The sequence below is a fragment of the Limulus polyphemus genome, unplaced genomic scaffold, assembly GCF_000517525.1.
Source record: "Limulus polyphemus unplaced genomic scaffold, Limulus_polyphemus-2.1.2 Scaffold454, whole genome shotgun sequence".
NCBI lineage: Eukaryota > Metazoa > Arthropoda > Merostomata > Xiphosura > Limulidae > Limulus > Limulus polyphemus.
This window is the reverse complement of record NW_013666064.1, coordinates 1,855-20,265: the sequence shown is the minus strand read 5'-3', so window position 1 is coordinate 20,265 and position 18,411 is coordinate 1,855. Positions and strand designations below refer to the sequence as shown.

The 18,411-nt window shown below is 30.4% G+C and overlaps 1 protein-coding gene across 2 annotated transcripts in view; it reads right to left on the bottom strand.

Moving 5' to 3' along the window:
* Positions 1–15,672, bottom strand: part of LOC106458383 (H(+)/Cl(-) exchange transporter 3-like) — a 77,415-nt gene extending 61,743 nt beyond the window's left edge. The window contains exons 1-2 of one of the 2 annotated variants that reach the window (XM_022384568.1): positions 15,563–15,672; positions 14,382–14,641 (exon numbers count right to left, since the gene is read on the bottom strand). In XM_022384568.1, the coding sequence (XP_022240276.1) occupies positions 14,382–14,641; positions 15,563–15,570 (268 nt within the window). In that variant the 5' untranslated portion in view covers positions 15,571–15,672. The remainder of the gene's footprint in view (positions 1–14,381; positions 14,642–15,562) is intronic. The other variant, XM_013917890.2, reaches the window with a different exon arrangement.
* Positions 15,673–18,411: the final 2,739 nt, after the last annotated feature.

Below are 18,411 nucleotides of genomic sequence, written 5' to 3'. Positions count from 1 at the left end.
AAAGAGTTGTGTAGTTCCTTTTCGAAAGTAAATTTGAGAGCCGAGTACAACGAGTTTAGGTCTTGTAAGAAACACTGACATTGCTGTTCAGTTTTAAAAATGGCAAATGTGTCGTCTACATAGAGGAAGTAAACAGCAGGTCTGGTAATTTTGTTCAATAGTTCTTTTTCATGGAAACCAACAAAAATATTGGCTATGACAGGTCCAAGAGGAGAATCCATGGCGACTCCGTCAATCTGTTGATACATGATATCATTAAAGCTGAATTCCACCGAACGTGTCGTAGTATTCATCAGTTCAATAAACAGGTCTTTAGGTATTGGAGGGCACTGAACTTCACCAGCATACAAAGTATCTGCATAAATTTGGATGGTTTCTTCCAGGGGTACATTAGTAAACAGACTGATGATGTCGAAGGAGCACAAAACGATTGTTCGGGGTCAAGGCTAAGGTTCTGTATGGTTGTAGCAAAAGAAAAGGAGTATTGAATACAGTTTTCTGAAACGTACGTTAACACCTGTTCTAAAATTTCCGAAAGCCACTTCGCTAATTCATGTTGTGCAGAGCCAATCATAGACAAAATCGGGCGTAGTGGTATATCCTTTTTGCGCGTTTTAGGAAGGCCATACATGCGGGGACGTTGTGAGCCTGCGAGCCTAATCCGGTCATAAATATCACGTGGTATAGAACCTTTCTTAACCAGTTCCAATAAGCGTTTTTTGTAACTTGTTTTCAATTTTTGCCGTGTTATCATCTTGCGAAACAGTGCCTAGCCTTTTGAATTTTGTTTCATCATTTAAGATGTCACATATCTTTTCAGTGTAGTCAGTTTTATTCAAAATGACGGTACCGGAACCTTTGTCAGGTTTTGTGATAAGAAATTAATTTTAACAATGGGATGAAAAAAAAAAAAAGAACGTAACAATATGAGTTATTTCAGATTACAAAACTGAAAAATGAGACAGTGAATTTCTTAACAGAAACACAAACAAATTATAGCCCACGGGCTAGGGAATATTAAAAAATCTCAAAGTATACTATCATATACGTATACTTCGTTAAGTTATTAATAAACAAATTAATGTAAATGCATGAAGTAGGGAAGGAGGTTACGCCATCTGTAAATCGCAACTTGTTATACAGCGTCAGAATTTAAAATTAATAGATCGACAGTCCCTAATCATGTTACAGGCAATACGTCTACATGTAATTGAAACAATGCTACTGAAACCGATGTCATACTAACTAACTAACGGATGGAGTAAAGTGGTTTGTATTTTTCAGTTACCTGTAAGAGGAGACATGACAGAAGAAATGGTAACTGATGAAGATTTAGAAGAAATAAATCAAACAAACAATGAAAATGTTGAAGAAGACTTGCATAAAAAGTTCAAGTTCCAACACGCATTGAAGGCGTGTACTTTATAAAATTACCTTTCCAGCCTCGATAACATTAACATCGATCGAAGAGCTTTTGACCTCTGCATTTGGTACCATCGATTCCATTTTGCCAGATCACTGGTAGAATAAATTACGTCAATCAAAAACTGAATATTTTTCGAATATAACTAGCATAAAATTTACCCTTGCCCTCGCTGCTACAAACGTACCGTGTATATGCATGTATTGTTCTAACGTGTTCTATCGTTGGATAGGTTCTTTTGAAGTGTTTCGCAAAAATAATACGAAATCCATTCCATATAACGATAACGAATTATTTTTGTATTCTATATTATATAACATTTGCTATAGGCTACGTTCACTTTCAAGTTACACACAAGTTGTAGGTCTAACTTCACAAACAACGTTTTAACAGAAATTCCTTTACTAATGGTACCTAACTTACTTAGCTTTTAGTTCATTAATTTTCAGAAAGCCAATTTTAAGGCCACTAGACGAGATTTATTCTCAGTGAATTGGGAAAATGAGTGAGAAACTGACAGGTATGAGATTCTTAGTTTGAAGTTGGCGGATAGGATGGAAGGTTTATAGAATTATAGGAAGGCTAGGTTCTACAACTAACAGCAACGATTTCTTAAAGCATATTAAAGGTAAGCAAAATGTCAAAATAGGGATTGGACCCTTAAAGGATACTGATGGCAAACTTTTTATTGAGATTAAATATGTTTCATATTTTTCCTCATTTTACATGAGAACTGAGAAGATACTTTTAATATTTCTGACTTAGAGCATTCTATAAAAAAAAAAAAATATTAGTATTGACCTAAATCATGTTGATATAATCCTTTGGTGGTAAGTAGAAATACTAACACATAAAAGAAAAAGGCACTAGAGTCAGATAAGTGTTTTTCCAGGGTTTAAGGAGGTCAAAGATTAGACTTGCCAGACTCTTTCATTTATAGTAGGTTGATGTAGAGTGGGCAGGTGCTTGAGGATTGGAAGTTATTGGCCAGTTAGTTTTAAAACTGTAGTGGGTAAAATTCTGGAATGATTAAGAAAGCTTTACAAAATCATTTTGTGAAATGAAATCCAACATGGATTCATCAGAGAGAAATCTCATCTTAAACCCATATCTTACCTTTTCTCAAGGATGTTACTTGTTATCTGGAATAAGGGAAGGGTAAGGACTTGGTACACTAAGATTTTTTAAAAGCTTTTGGTAAGGTGCCACACCAAAGATTAGCTAATAAAATCAAATTGGTATGTTGGGGAAAAGATAGTTAATTGAATTGTAATATCCAGTCAAACCGGACCCTTGTTACTAGCAGAGTAACTCATGGGTCAGTGCTTGGGATTTTGCTTTTCCTTACTTACATGAAAGATATTGATACGAGCATAATTAGTAAAATTTGCTGAGGACAATAATCTGTGGGGTATTTCTAGCTATATTGAGGATGTTAAATATTACAGAATAACCTGGATCAATTGGTACTTAGAAAATGACTTTTCAATTATAATAAATGAAAGTAATGCATTTCAATTATCACAATTTGGATCACATTTCTGATATAGATGAAAATAAACTCAACAGCTTCACTAAATAAAAGAATCTTGTCATATTGATGGATAAGTTTCAAGTTTTCATTTATTTTTCATCACTTGTCTGCCTTCACAATTATTTCACAAACTCATGTCAGACTGTTTACTTGGCATGGAATAATATGGTCCTTATCTCTATGTATAAACTCCAATAAATTCAATTAAGCATTCTGCTAAGTTTATATCTATATATTTATAAGTGTAGAAAATATGTATAAACAAGAACCTTATAGTTATTTTATGCTAAATCCTAATGTAGACTTACGCTATGACTAGAGTTCCAAGAGTATAATAAAACAAAACATTTAAGGGGTGAAAATGTATAAATTAAAAATTGCCCCCAAACTGTTATTTGAACAATATTAATTAGTGTTGAGATACTGTTTCATTTATATATAGGCACATGATGATGTTCTTTTGTTAGTGCATAGCCACACAATGGGCTATCTGCACTCTATCAACTAAGGGGAATTGAATCCTTTATTTTTCTTGTAAATTAATAAATTTACCATTAACCCACCAGGGGACAGGTATATCTTTCTGTTCCAATAAACATTTTTGCATAAAGAGACTTCAACAATGATAAACAAGAAATTCATGTTGAGAACAACAAGCAGTAATATTCCACAGCTGCAGTGTTATATTTTCAATTATGTTGTATGCATGAAAAAAGAAGAAACTTATTCTACAACACACACACAGCCAAGTATAATAGCATAGATTGGTAACATGTTTTTATGATATACTACTTCAAATTATTCCTAACTACTGGCTCCATTATCAATTATTGCTTATCAAATATAACATCCAATACATATAAGTGAGGATGCAAACAAACTCACATGCACATGGAATCAAGATGTCAAAACAAACTGTTGTATATATTGGTTTTGTGTAGTCTAATATAGTGTCCATCAGAAATATACACACTGTCACAGTTTCATTGATTTGGATCAGACTGGGAATAAACATACATTATTTGCAAATACTACTCTAAGTGTTTCTTATATATACTGTATATAGAACTGAATGACTACTGATACAGATTAGTTAAAATATCATTTAGCAAATCTGAATGTTTAGTCATATCTATGATGGTTTATAAGAATGTGTTGTAACAAAATGTTGTATTTACATGTGTTCGTGTATATGGTACACAAAAAAAATCACTTCTACTTATTTTAAACTTCAATTTGATACCATGCATAGCAATATTGCTAAAAAAGCATTACATGCGAGGTTCAAAAATAGAAATATGACATCTATTTCCATTTTATACATTTTCATGCCCTAATTATTTTTTGTTGGTTATGTAATTATGGATTTTCCAAATCAGCACCTCAAAACTGACCAGAAATGTAATATTATCAACTTTTACCCTAAAATGTTATCACCAATATTATGCAGAATGTTTTTGGTATTTTCTGTACAGTCTATGTATTTTAATAACTATATTGAGTAACTAATCACTTGCTGAAGCTTCTTCCATTGGTGCCAAGTTTCATTAGTTATATATATTATTATTGCAGAATTATTCAATTTTAATCTGAAACTAGTTTATTCAGTTTGATCTGTATAATTGGTTTGTGCTGGATAAACTTTTAACTTTGGCTGAGCTGATTTGTTTGCTTTGGACATCAGTGTAGAATTAGTCACATAAGGCTGTCTGCCCTTAATTTTCACATGATATACTAGAGGGAAGGCAACTAGTCAACAGCAACCACTATCAACTTTTGGTCTACTACAATCAATTAGTGGGATTTGATTGTCAGTTTTATAATACAATTATGACCCCAAAATACAATATTGTAGCAATGGGACATGAACTGTGGATCTGCAGATCCAAAGTCTGGCAGGCTAATCACTAAGCCATACTTAGGCCTTCTAAATTATGAAAAAAATTTTCTTGAACAAAATTCATCAATAATACTCATTATTTTCAGTATTGAAACACATTATTAACGATTTTCTATGTTTAAAAAAAAATATAATCTACTCAACTATTTTGGCAAGCATCACAAGCTTTTCTGGGCCTACATCCCTTCAGGCTTCAAACATTATTCTGAAAACATAGTTCTTTTACTAATTTCTTTGTCAAAAGAAACAAATTTATAATTTTAAACAACCATAATAAAGTTGAATCTTTTCATATAAAAAAAATTGTATGCTGCATTTGAATTGCATCAAACAGTGTTTATTTCAAGTTTCATTAATTTTCATAGTGCAAGACACTATTTAATCTGAAACATTCAATGCAGTTAAAAAATCTAACAAAGCTTTTTGTTTTTATAAAAGTTCACACTTGTTGCATTGATGCAGTAGAAAAATTTTTACCATTGGTGGTACATTCTAAGTAGCAATAATGGATCTCATCATGGGCATCCACATACATTTTTTGGAGGAGGGAGCAAAATCAAGAGACGATGGACCCCCTTCAAAGTGCCGCTATTATAGTCAAGAAAATAGGCAAGCTCCCATATTCAGATTTGACCAAATGATAATAATAATGCATTGCAATTTACAGTTAACATTTATTGAAACTGGTATATATACACACACACAAACACTCCTTTATAATCAGGGGTGGAATTGGGTTTTCCAAACTAGAGATACACTCCAAAAATGGGGTCAGGTAGGGTGGAAGAGCAAGGTTTTTGATATGAATATAAAAATATAGACCTAATTTCCTGTGGACTAAATTTTCTCTTTGACACAATAAATAAATGTTTCTATAACCACTTTAAAACTGTAATAATTTTTAAATGATTTCATGAGTCTGCACACAAATATCCAAATGAATAATAATTAATGAAATTCTTCAGTGAGCCACCATCATGAATATGGTAAAGGTCAAATTTTGTGAGGATATACAAAACATATTGAAGGTTATAGCATGGAAACTTTGATGGTCATTTTATCATATACTAAAGGTTCATTTCAGCCTTCTGGAACTAGAATAACAGTGTATTCCCTCATATCCTTGCATTTCAATCCCTTCCCACAATACTTTAGTAAGAGTTGAGCAAAACTTGGTTAAACTTGTTTTCATCTATGGCTACAAATAAGGATAAAAGTTCTATACAATTTTATTTTGTTACAAAAAATAACAGATTTGTTTCATGTAAACTACTTTTGAATTAGTCTAACTAGTGCATGTATAAAGGGAATAACAGAAGATAAGAAAGCTTACTGATATGAAATTCCATATTTCTACTCAAAAGGATTTCAAAGCAAAATAAAAATACTTAAAAGCATTTCAAAGCAAAATAAAAATACTTAAAAGCATTTCATAAGTGCCACAAAAAACTTTATTCCATCAGATAAAAAAACAATTTATACCATCATACTCATTTTAGGTGAAACCAGAAATTTTGGACCTACAGTATATTTTATCAAGTCTAATACAAATTAATAATGCTCAAAACTGTGATAAATGCCAGTAATAAAGTGTGTTATAAATTCAGAATTTTTACATTACACACATAGAAAGAGAAAGAACAATGAGGGGAGGAATTTGCTTACATATTATTCAGATGTTAAAATTTATAATACAGGTATGAAAAGTTTCTTATGTTATAGCATAAGTCAGAGTACAAAACAGTAATAGGATATCACACTGCTCCCAAGAGGTGATGTTTTGACAACAGCAAGAAAGTGGGATGGGGTGAGAGTAGATGTCTGTTTTATCAGCTTCTTTTGGTGAAGAATCACATACACATAAAAACAACACAAAGGTATTAGGATAATTTTCTGGTTAAAATAAAAAATATTATGTGTGTCTCAGTCTTAATGGCATATGTAACATAGAACCTTCAGGTCATTGTCTAGGAAAGTAACGACTCGAGACATGGTAACCTACTAATACATGTATTCTTTTCTTTTGGTTTTAATTAAAAGTACATTAAGTTATCTTAAAATTTAAAAAGTACATTTCAAGAAATTGAAAAACTGATATAGAATGCCTTTCTAAAAACTGCCTATCTTAAACATGCTTCTTTTTATCAGTCACAATGTTACTAACTTATGTCTTTTAAGAGATGTAAAATATGCAAGTTTTCAGATTTCATGATAATTGGTAGTCTCGAAATTATATGTGGAGTCTAAGGAATTTTAATGAAATTATTCCATAAGCATATTGACTGCACAATGATGCTTTAATTATTTCACAAACAGTTTCACAGCTATTCCTTACAGTGTCTTGTTTGTGACTTTATACTTGCATTATTGATTTCAGACAGCATTCTTTCTTCTTGACTTGAAACTCTTATCAATTTATCACATAAAGAGCATGCAAACTCAACATTATACCTTGTATTTCTAACAACAGACATACATCTAAAGTGTATGTAATTTGTAGCAAAACATACAGTATATATACACACACACACACATACACAAATCACACGATAAACAAATTCACAATTTGTGAAGACCATTAATTCCATTCATAAGACTTAAATAAAAGAAAAAAAATACACAGAATTAACTATTTTTGGATGCAAAAATATAATCAGTGCAAAGTATGTTTCAGCTGAAGAGAATAAATACACTTATAACTATTCAGTAAATTTTTTCACTACTATTATTATTATTAACCTGTATAATTTTAAAATTATATTTTGAATAGCTGTGATGTTTTAAAATATTAAACTTTTACACATACATGAAATGTAATAATTCACGGATCACAATGTGAGCAGACATTTACATAGCATACCTGCAGAAGTGCTTTTAGACAAAATCTTAAGATATTCAGTGTATATAGCATACTATCTATTATAATATACTTATAATGATCTTAGTACTCATAATCTGAATACTTGACAATCTGCACTTTCCACTTGTACCTGCAATACTGTGTAATAGTTAATGCCAAAAAAGTAGCAACAGAGCTATGTCAAATTGGATAATAATTCTAACAACAGGAAATAAGCAGAAACTCTTGTAACTATATTCATTTCATTTATGTGCAGCAGACAATCATATCTACACAAAAATATATACAATTTTTTAATTCAAAAGTGATGTGAAATGTCATACTGTTTTACCCATATTGCCATCATTACAATTGTAGTCATACTTGTTAAACTAGGGCAACAAAGAGCCAGTTATCATATCAGCATACAATGTATTTTTAACTTTCCGCTACAAACATGTTATGGTATAATTGATACATATTGAAGAAATTAAATAGAAATTTCCTAATTCAGAACTTTAAAATGTAGGTTTATACTTTTAATTTGGATTTGAAATTATCATTTTTGAATAAGCTAACATAATTATATCAAACTCACCACTACCCTATGAATTAGTGTCTAGAATTGTGTAGAATTTCATAAGGTTAGTTCAAACTATACTGAAGATAGTTATAAAATGTATTTCAGTCTCATATTGCTAACACGTTCCAATAAAAGACATCATATTTTACATCAGTAACAGGTGATCACTGTCTTCTGAAATATTTATAAAAATTTTACTTCCATACTACTAATAATCATAATAGATAAGAAATATATTACATAATGTAATAAAAGACTGTCACCATCACCACAAACAAGTGAACAGAGAAACCAAAGTATGTAATTTTTAAAACTTATTAATTCAAATACACATACAGAAAAATCATGCATTCTGTTAGTGTATTATCTTATTCATAATTTTGTCCATTCCTAGAGCCTATTGTGTAAAATACCAGAAATGGCAAATATCATAGATAGAAAATTCTACAACATAATAACTGCTTACTTTCATACCGATAAAAGACAATTCCAAATAAATATACTACATGTAGCTAAATAAACTACTGAAGTCTCAGTAGTCATAATAATTTCAATAAAAAACAAACTGTAGAACATGCATGATTCAAGTACACCATTGAGACAGTACATTTGTCACATTTGTTGAGACTCTGTACATGTATATATTCTCATCAGCTCAGCTAGCTCAATGATGGAACAAGTTACTCAAATGAGTTTTGGAAATATATCTGCTGTAAGGAGCAACTGGAGTGAAATGTGTTTATCTACATTCAGCTGCACAGTTTCCTTCTGAAAGCAAATCTAGATAATATAAACTACACTACTAGAGTTCTCGTAGGGTTTCATTAATCCTAAACATCTGTGTTGATCCAATAACTGGTTTGATTTGTCCCACGCAACCTACAAAAGTAGCTAGATTCTCTACAGCTGTGCATGGATAAAACTAATTTTCACACTAGTTGTTTCCTATTCAAGATAAACATATAAAGCTAATTTGGATAATTTGTTCCATCATCAATATGGCTGGGTTGATGAGAGCTGACAGTTTGAAACTGAAGTACTCAGTTCATCAAAACATATATATATATGTAGATAACTTATGTGTGTCCAACTATTTCAATAGAAATATATATCTAACTCTTCTGCTCATGAAACTTAGAGAGCTAACATTTATGCCCTTTTCAATGCAGGCCTTCCTTCATCAGTAAGGAGTGAAATTCAACTTGTCATATAATAATGTACTTGTAAATGCACCCATGCCATGCATGTGACTTGTATATTTGGATTCATAAGGAAGATGAGATGGTCTGTAAGTACATCAATTGTCATGCCAGTCTACTAAATACAGGTGATCAGACTTATGAAAGTAGGCAGTAGCAGGAAGAAAATTTAAATGGTCATAGCCTATTTGCTTTATATGATACACATGACATTAAATATCACTTTAATTTGGCATTGGTTTTATGTGCACAAAATGAAATAACTACCAAACTCAAACTGTTGCTTATCCATTTACACTCAAGTTCCTTTATGAAATTTCTTCAAATTTGGTTCTACTAATTCCTCCCAACAAATTGTAGCATCAAGACATAAGGCAGATGGACAACTCTGTTTTATATTTATATATACATAACTATGTGTAGATAATCTACAGCAGGGAAATTAGTGGTATCTGCTAATCAATTAAGCAACAGCCCCATTAATTGATTACAGCTGCTTTCCCTTTAGTCTCTAGTTGACAGTGGCAGACAGTTTTAGTACCTTTATCATAACAAAGACCAGGGCAAACAAGTTTGGTGGCATTGGGAATTAGATTTGAGACTCTCTGATCGTAAGCCCCCTTCCCAAGATCACCAAATTTGAGGTAAAGAAAATCAACTTGTAATGCTAAAACTGGACAGAACACAAAACACATTACTTAGCTGTGTGCCTTAACAACAAACATAATGGCAATATTTCCATTATTTGATTAGTTGGATTAATCAATAACACTAATTTTGATTAATCAATTCAATTGATTAATTAGTTTACATGACATTAATTCATATAATTGCTGCTTATAGGTAATGATGGATTAAATCACCCAACTCTAGTACACACTTTCTGAGAGCAAAATAATTTTCTACCTTATATAATAAACAGCCACAAGATTAAAATCATATGCACCACATATACATGATTTTTATAGAACATTTTATCTTGTTCCTTATATGACCTTTTATTTTTTAGCTGTCTTCTGGAAAACTTAATTTCACAACTACTTAAATAATTGATTTAGTTATAGTAATTTAATTACACTTACTTCAATATTTTTTAAAGAAATACCATACATTTTTAACAGTTGTTTTATATACTAAACATCATAAAGAAACCTGAGGAACAGCTACTAGAATTGATAAAATAATGCCTTAGTTATATATGTAGATGTTCATCTCAAAACATTTAGAATTGTTATTGATACACTGTTGAAGTTGCTTTTATTATAATGATTTTTTTTTAAATCTGAAGAACTGTGTCCTTCCATTAATAATTCTACAGATTATAAGCAAATAAAAATTATAAAACAAAGCATATCATTAAAAATACAAAATATTAATTTCATAGAAGTTTTGTATTTTTACATGCTTATCATCTTTACTTTGCAGCTTTTAGAAAAGAATAAATATTATTTATCATTTCCTGCAGTAATCCTCTGGGTGGCTGCTACACAGGTATATTATTTATCATTTCCTGCAGTAATCCTCTGGGTGGCTGCTACACAGGTATTATTTATCATTTCCTGCAGTAATACTCTGGGTGGTTGCTACATGGGTTACTTAAGTAATTCTAAAACAAGTAGGGGAGAATATGCTAAAATTGGTGATAGACATTTCTAGAAAAACTATATATATTATGTTTGGCTATTTGTTTTATACTTATTATGTTTAGCCTTGCCATATTATAATGGTTAGATCAAGTGCTATATCATTATATTATTTTTTATTTATAGTTCAGTATGTTCATGGGCATTGGTTTTTGTCTACAGTATGAGAAAGTTGATACATCCAACCTGACATGACTTTTACTTAACATGTGGCATTAATTTTTATACTTAATATGTCATATAGTGGAAGATGTGTAAATTTGTTTTTTTTTTTGTAAAGTGCATTATTAAAAGAGAACCAGTTTCCAAAGACAATGATTAAGGATGGGAACCAGTGTTTAATAAGTAATGTATGTCATTTTGATTATTCATTGCTCCTTTCACTGATTATATTGGTATACTACTCATTACGCTTCTGCCTCGATACAATGCAACTGCACAACTCATTTTACCACAGTCTTGAATCCTCCTTTTTTTTCATGCAAATCTGTATTTTTTGAATGGAGAACACATCAAGATTTTGTTTCATGTTTATTTTATGTTCATTTCAATTATTATAAATTTTACTATTTCTTTAATTATGTATACCAATTTCACAAACGTGTTTTATGAAGTTTCGGCATAAAACTGATTGGCCCTGGCAAGACACAGAGCAATGCATTTTGTTAATGTTTAATTCACATTTTCATTGAGAGCTTGAAGTTTCAACTAACTTCTTCACAATTAACATTTGTTAACAGTCATTAATACTATGTTCATTAAACATATGAAAATGTTTAACACATAAATTTAAAATACATTTACATTCAAGACAATCACCACATAATGGAAATTGTAATAATGAAGTAAAATGAATAAAAAGCTTTAAGTTATCAGTTTAACAGCATAAATCAAAATTAATTCACTTAAGTCATAGTAATTTAACATGCAAATCAAATCAAAGTCATCAAATGAAAAGAATACAGATACCATGTTAGCATGAAAAACAGGTTGGGTAATTTTTTTGTGGTCAAATCGTCTATGGAATAATTCTGTTTTTAGCACAGACTTAAGTCACTGATGATCAAGGTGTATACATAATTACTTTTATTTTAACTTATTTTTAATTTTTAAAATTGTATTATAAAGATTGATTTACATTTTTAGCTTAGAATTTGTACTTAGGACTAGCCTTAATCTTCTGTGCTGGCCCTATGTTTACAACCAAAAATATCATTATCAGCAAGAGTACCTAACTGATGAAACAATACATTCTAATATTCGTAAATATGTACATAAGAAAGATTATTTAGTTAGCTATGCTGAAGGCTAGGTTAATTTTTAGTATAATTATTTAGTACATGTACATCTTAATTTGACTGTGTGTGTGTATATATATAGTGAACCTTGGCATCTGTGAGTGTTTATCTGTTTCCCGTTTGAAAAGCTCAACATTCACTTTTGAAATTGTGAGAGAACAGGCTTGAATAGTGTTGATACTAAATCTTATTTCGCAAGTAGGATATTCTACATAAAAATTATCAGGAATTAATCACATTATCATTCACATTTAAAAATTTAACATAACTTAAAGTATAAATATGTAGATTTATCATATGTTATTGTTAAGCAGCTCTTAGCATGACTGAAAGATTCAACAATTACTTTTTGCAGTGGGTGATACAAGTAGCTCAGAGCTTTGACAACACAATTAACCTTTTTAAAGTCCATGAAATAATTTAAACTGATAGATTAACTTTTCCCATCACCAGAGGTGGGTAATTTTGCTAGATTAACTTAAACCTTTCCTGTCACAGGGGATGGGTTATTTTTGCTTGTATTTAATAATATTAAATCTTGAAATAGAGTACATGCAAATACATTTCCTTTTTAATATAATCTATTTATCCATATTCATAGTGAGAATAGCTGAACCCAGTACAGGTACTTGCAGCTAGAAATATATTTCTTAGTTAATTACAATTAAGTTCTGTAGGCTTAAACATTTTTATCAGGCTCAACACATCTGACACTAGTATTCAAAAAAAAATATATATATACATAAAAAACATTACAAATGCTTTTTCAGATCTGCTGCCATATATACAGTGAAGTTATTGTATGTTTAACTGTATAAAACAAAGTAATTAGGTTGAACACTTGAAACAAGGCATCTTTATTGAAATGTAATGAAAACTGCAAAGTATGGTTACTCCATGGATCTTCAAGAAAATTATCCATTCTTTGACAATTTTTACTACAATTTATATGTGTATGTGTGTGTTAACCCTCAAATTACCAACTTGTTTTTATGCCATTCTCAAACAATGTTCATTTATTGGTAATACTGAGTAATCTATGTTTTTACCTCCAACAGTACTTAATGTGAAGAACTGAATAACATATTGGGTGAAATCACCAATTTTCTATATTTATTGTATGATAGATAAATTATTTAAAAATAAAAATTTCTCTAAAACAAGATTTCAATGCAGTTAGCTTAGTAAAATTAAGATTCTTAAAGAAATATACACAATAAAACATTATCATTACTTCTTGCCTATACATAATTATAATCATTTTTCTTCAGCACAATGCTACAATAATATATATTAGAATTAAATACTGTGCAATATACACAATTGTGACCAATAAAAGTAAAGCTAGTACTGTTGAAACTCTAACCCTAAAATGGACCCCTTACAGCTTTTTAAATAAATATTTCTAAACTATCTATACACTAAATTGCTTGTATACATCCACTTATTTACAGGATGCTTTACAATATACAAGGGCCATAACCACTGGCCCCCATCTCAGATATAGTTTTTCAAGATTTTTAAATTTTCTGCATTGCAACTCCCACTGACATAAAATTATTACTTTTTCTGACCCCCCCCCCCCAAAGAAATCCTAGAAATGTCCTTGTAATATACCAGTCACACAAAAAAAATTAACAAAAGTATCATCAATATTGCACTTAGTCTTAATAGATACTCCTGGAGTCTTATATCTAATTTACATGCCAATCTTTCAGTCAGTTCTTTACAACAAGAATTTTAACAGATAAAAACAAAATATTACACAAAATGTAGGTAATTTGAGGGTTAAGTTTTAAATGGTTCAGGATAATGAGCTTAAAATTACTAATAACAAAAATAAAATTGATGATAGCTAGTGCTAAGACACCTTTCCTTCTAGCATCTTTGAAAGTTTATATTTTAATTTTTTCTACTAAGATAATAAGCTAAAAATTAATGATAAATAATAAGATGTCATACCATGTGATTGGGACAGATTTGCTTCTGAAGTAGTCCCTGTTCCTGTTATGTCAATCATTTCATCATCACTGCTAACATACCTAGGACGTTTTTTTGTTGATTCTGTATTCTCAAGACTATCTGAGGTCTTAAGTGGCCCTTCAGGGCCATTTACAGACTGATAAATGGTTTGTTCAGTGCTTGACATTTTCACATTATGACTAGTTCTTCTTTTGATGAGAGAATCAGTTTCCATAATCTCCATATCCTTTGAAGAAACTCTAATGAATAGATAATTGAAATAGTTTCCTTCAACTGGTTATCAATTTCTGATGAATTCTGGAATTATATATATTTTTTTTCCAATATCTAAATTATATAGTTTCTTCTAATGAAGTTAAATATTCTGCATTAATTAATTTGGCAAATTTTTTGAGTACTGATATGACATGATGGCAATACTATCCATTCATTCCATAGGCACACCTTTGGAAAAACCTTCCAGTATTGTAACATGAAATAAACATTTTACATGCCTGAGTACTCAATACCTTAAGGAAAACAATTCAAATTTTATGTAATGACAACAAACACAAAACTTGTCAACAGAAGTTACACATCATAAAAGTTTCCTCTTTTTTTAATTACTAGATCTACATTCAAACATTGGCTAAAATCCTACTGGCATTTTGGAAATTGTGTTATTTCTTTTTGGTAATATATTGTATTACTCATAATTCTGATTTACAAAATTTTACTTTTTTTACTATAATAATGTTTAATATTATTTATTTATCAAATCGACAATTAATATTACATTTAATTTCCTATTGTTTATCTACAATTCGGGATACTAATATGAATGTTTTACCTTACATTTTGTATAGTAAATGATTTAATTTACAGCTTTGATCAATATGGATGTTTTTATCACAATTTAATAACACACATATGGAAAATGCTTACAGTAGATTTAAACTTTTCGTTACGTAAATAATTAATACATTATACATTACAAATACAATTAATACATGCAATCGGAACACTTAACTTGATACCATAAAAAAGAAATCAGATTTCTAAAATATTACACTCTCGTGTAATTGGTAAAAATTGCAGAAATAAATTAGATAATTAACCTTAATCTATTATAAACATATGAGAAAGTACAAGCTATGTTTAAAATAAATTCTATGTCTTACTTCAACATCTTAACATATGGAAAAGTAACGAGAAAACTTCTGTAAAAAATCACTCAAGATTTCAGAATAGAACAGCAATATTGTTATTCATCAGATAGGCGCACAATCCACATTAAACAAGAATACGAGGTCAAGGTTGATAAAATGCGTTAAAGTTTACTTTTCAGTTTAAAACCAATCAAATACACTTTTTATATAATTTATAAATATTATTTTAAAGACACTGCTCTTACAAGTTTACACCACACGCTACAAGCTGAGACTCATCACGTGCTTCTGACGAAGTTACCTTTCTTTCTCTCGTTTCCTCGAGTCTGTACCTTCTGTCAACATGCACAACGTTCGAAGTGTGTAAAAGCATTTTTCATTTAGGTGTCGTTACGTCGAAGTTTAAACTCATACTACCCTTACATTAAATAACAGTAATGAATGTATTATCTTTTTAAATTCACAATATTTACATTAAAACTTAAAACATTAGGTTGTACACCGATCCTTCCACAAAATTATCTAGATATCTATATACGTATTGCGTTTAAATCATAAAAAGTATTTTAAGTACCAAAATTGAGTAGCATATTGCGTTTGAAACTCGAAAAATATTTTTGGTAAAAACTGTACAAGTATTTCCAGATTTTTAAATATTTGTTCACAAATGTTTGTAAGTTCATTCGTTTGAAATATTATACACTAACATGTTCACTGATTATAACCTGATAACGTTGTTTCTTGTTGATTATATCAAATGTTAAGTGATATCCCACAAAAATGTTACGGACTAAATCGCAAACACAGGCACGTAATTCAGTGTGGTATTCCATGTCATGAAATATTTAGAACACAAGTAAACCATCCCCGATTAATAAAATATTTGAGGATTTGGGAGCAACCTTCGATCTTTTCAACTATATTTTGAATAAACAACTTAACTTGTGTTTGTACTGTAAATTATTTTAAAAAATCCATTTTATTTCAGTGCCTTACAGTTATTTCTGTATTTATTTTTATCTGTTCCAGTTCTAATAATAAGTAATCTTTGCTGTTACTTGATGCATATTATTACAGATCGCTGATAATAAAATATGTAATTCCGAAACGTCTTTTGAATAAATGTGTTTACAAATGTTGCTGTAATGCATCTGTTTCGTAGCGCACGCTCTTTCACACGTAAAGTTGCAAATAATCAGAAGAATAAGGTAGTTCCCACTACGACCTGTTCGAATCGGAAGGTGTTTACGTTATTACGTAGCGCGGCTGCTCTTTTGGCAGAACGTTAGCCAATTGGCCAATCAGGATACACTACCCCTAGCTACAAAATGGCTACAGCTTAAGCGCATGGAAATTTTATTTTTCTTTTGTTTTTATTCGGGTAGTGGAGGATCAGCAATTATTTATGACAAATTAACTATTTCTAAGAAGAAGAAAAAAACTTGCTCTGTAATGTATTATGGTAATATCAAAAATAAAATATCGTCTATTTTGGACAATGGTTACAGGTGTAATAGTTGATAATGAAATGGATTTTGCATTTTCATAACTAGTTAGGAATATACATTTAGTTCGATCTATTCAACATGTTCAAACGTGTTATGTATGCATTTATGACATTTTAGATAGCCTAATGCCATAAGACTGTACGTATTTATTACTTTTTTTTTACTCAGCTAAAAATTGCATATGCCATCAGTTAGATATTCTCATATCACTTTGGCCCTGTGTCTGACCCCCATCCAAGGTGGTGCTATAGATACTTATACATTTATAATTTTCAGACTATGGGGGCAACCAGACAGTGGGATGAGCCAAATTAATTACTTGTACAAATTGGTATGAGTTTTTCTCCTCTATAAATATTACTTGGAATAGTCGTTGATGGGTACAGCGTTGGATTATGGAATCTTATATTTACACGTTTTGTCTAGATTTCCGCAGTAAATCAGAATTGGATACACACCTCTGATGTTAGTTCATTAGTGAAATTATCTTTTGGATACACATATATGTTAGTTCGTTAATGATGTTCTCTTTCGGATACACACATATCTGATGTTAGTTCGGTCATGACAAAATACACTGTCTCTTTCAGAAGTACTCCTACTCAAAGACGATACAATAACATGGATGCTATCATTTTCACTTCTAACAAACTACATTTTAAATTCAGGGGAAATGTTATAATGTATGCTTCCTGTATACAAAAAAAAAAGAAGTTAAATATAACAGCCAGGTGGTGGGATATACTTCTCAAGAGAGAAAATTAATTGTTTATCTTTTTTTTTTTTTTATTGTGATTAACTTTTTTTTTCCACCCACATTCATTTCAATATACAATTATCAGGCATGTAACACTCACGTTTCACGGTCTCACACTTACAGACACGGTAGTTTAAAACACACGTTCTTCTAGGTTTCAGATTCTCTCTTGTCTACAGAGAAAATGATCTTTTCCACTAGGCCTCACGGAATTTGTCGACATAGCGATGTAAGCCTGATTATTATTTACTCTTTTGGCTGAAGTATGTAGTGTCTGACTTACTGTTGGCAATCTACAGTAATTGTGCCAGTAAAAACAAGTGTGTTGACTAAATGTTTTTTTTAATAAAAAGTACAGGTAAGTTTAAACAATCTTGTATACAATCTGTAAATACAGAAAATACAATAACTTCTTGAATGTCTTCATGCATGTGAAAGCAAGCATAAATAATCTTCACATTACTGCTTACATAAAGTCCACACACATTTTAGCATCTAAGTCCATTATTATTAAATGGTCGAAAATCTACATTAATCAGTTAATTATCGATTTCTCGTATTCTAAAGAGTAACTTTTAATTCATTTTCAATAAGCT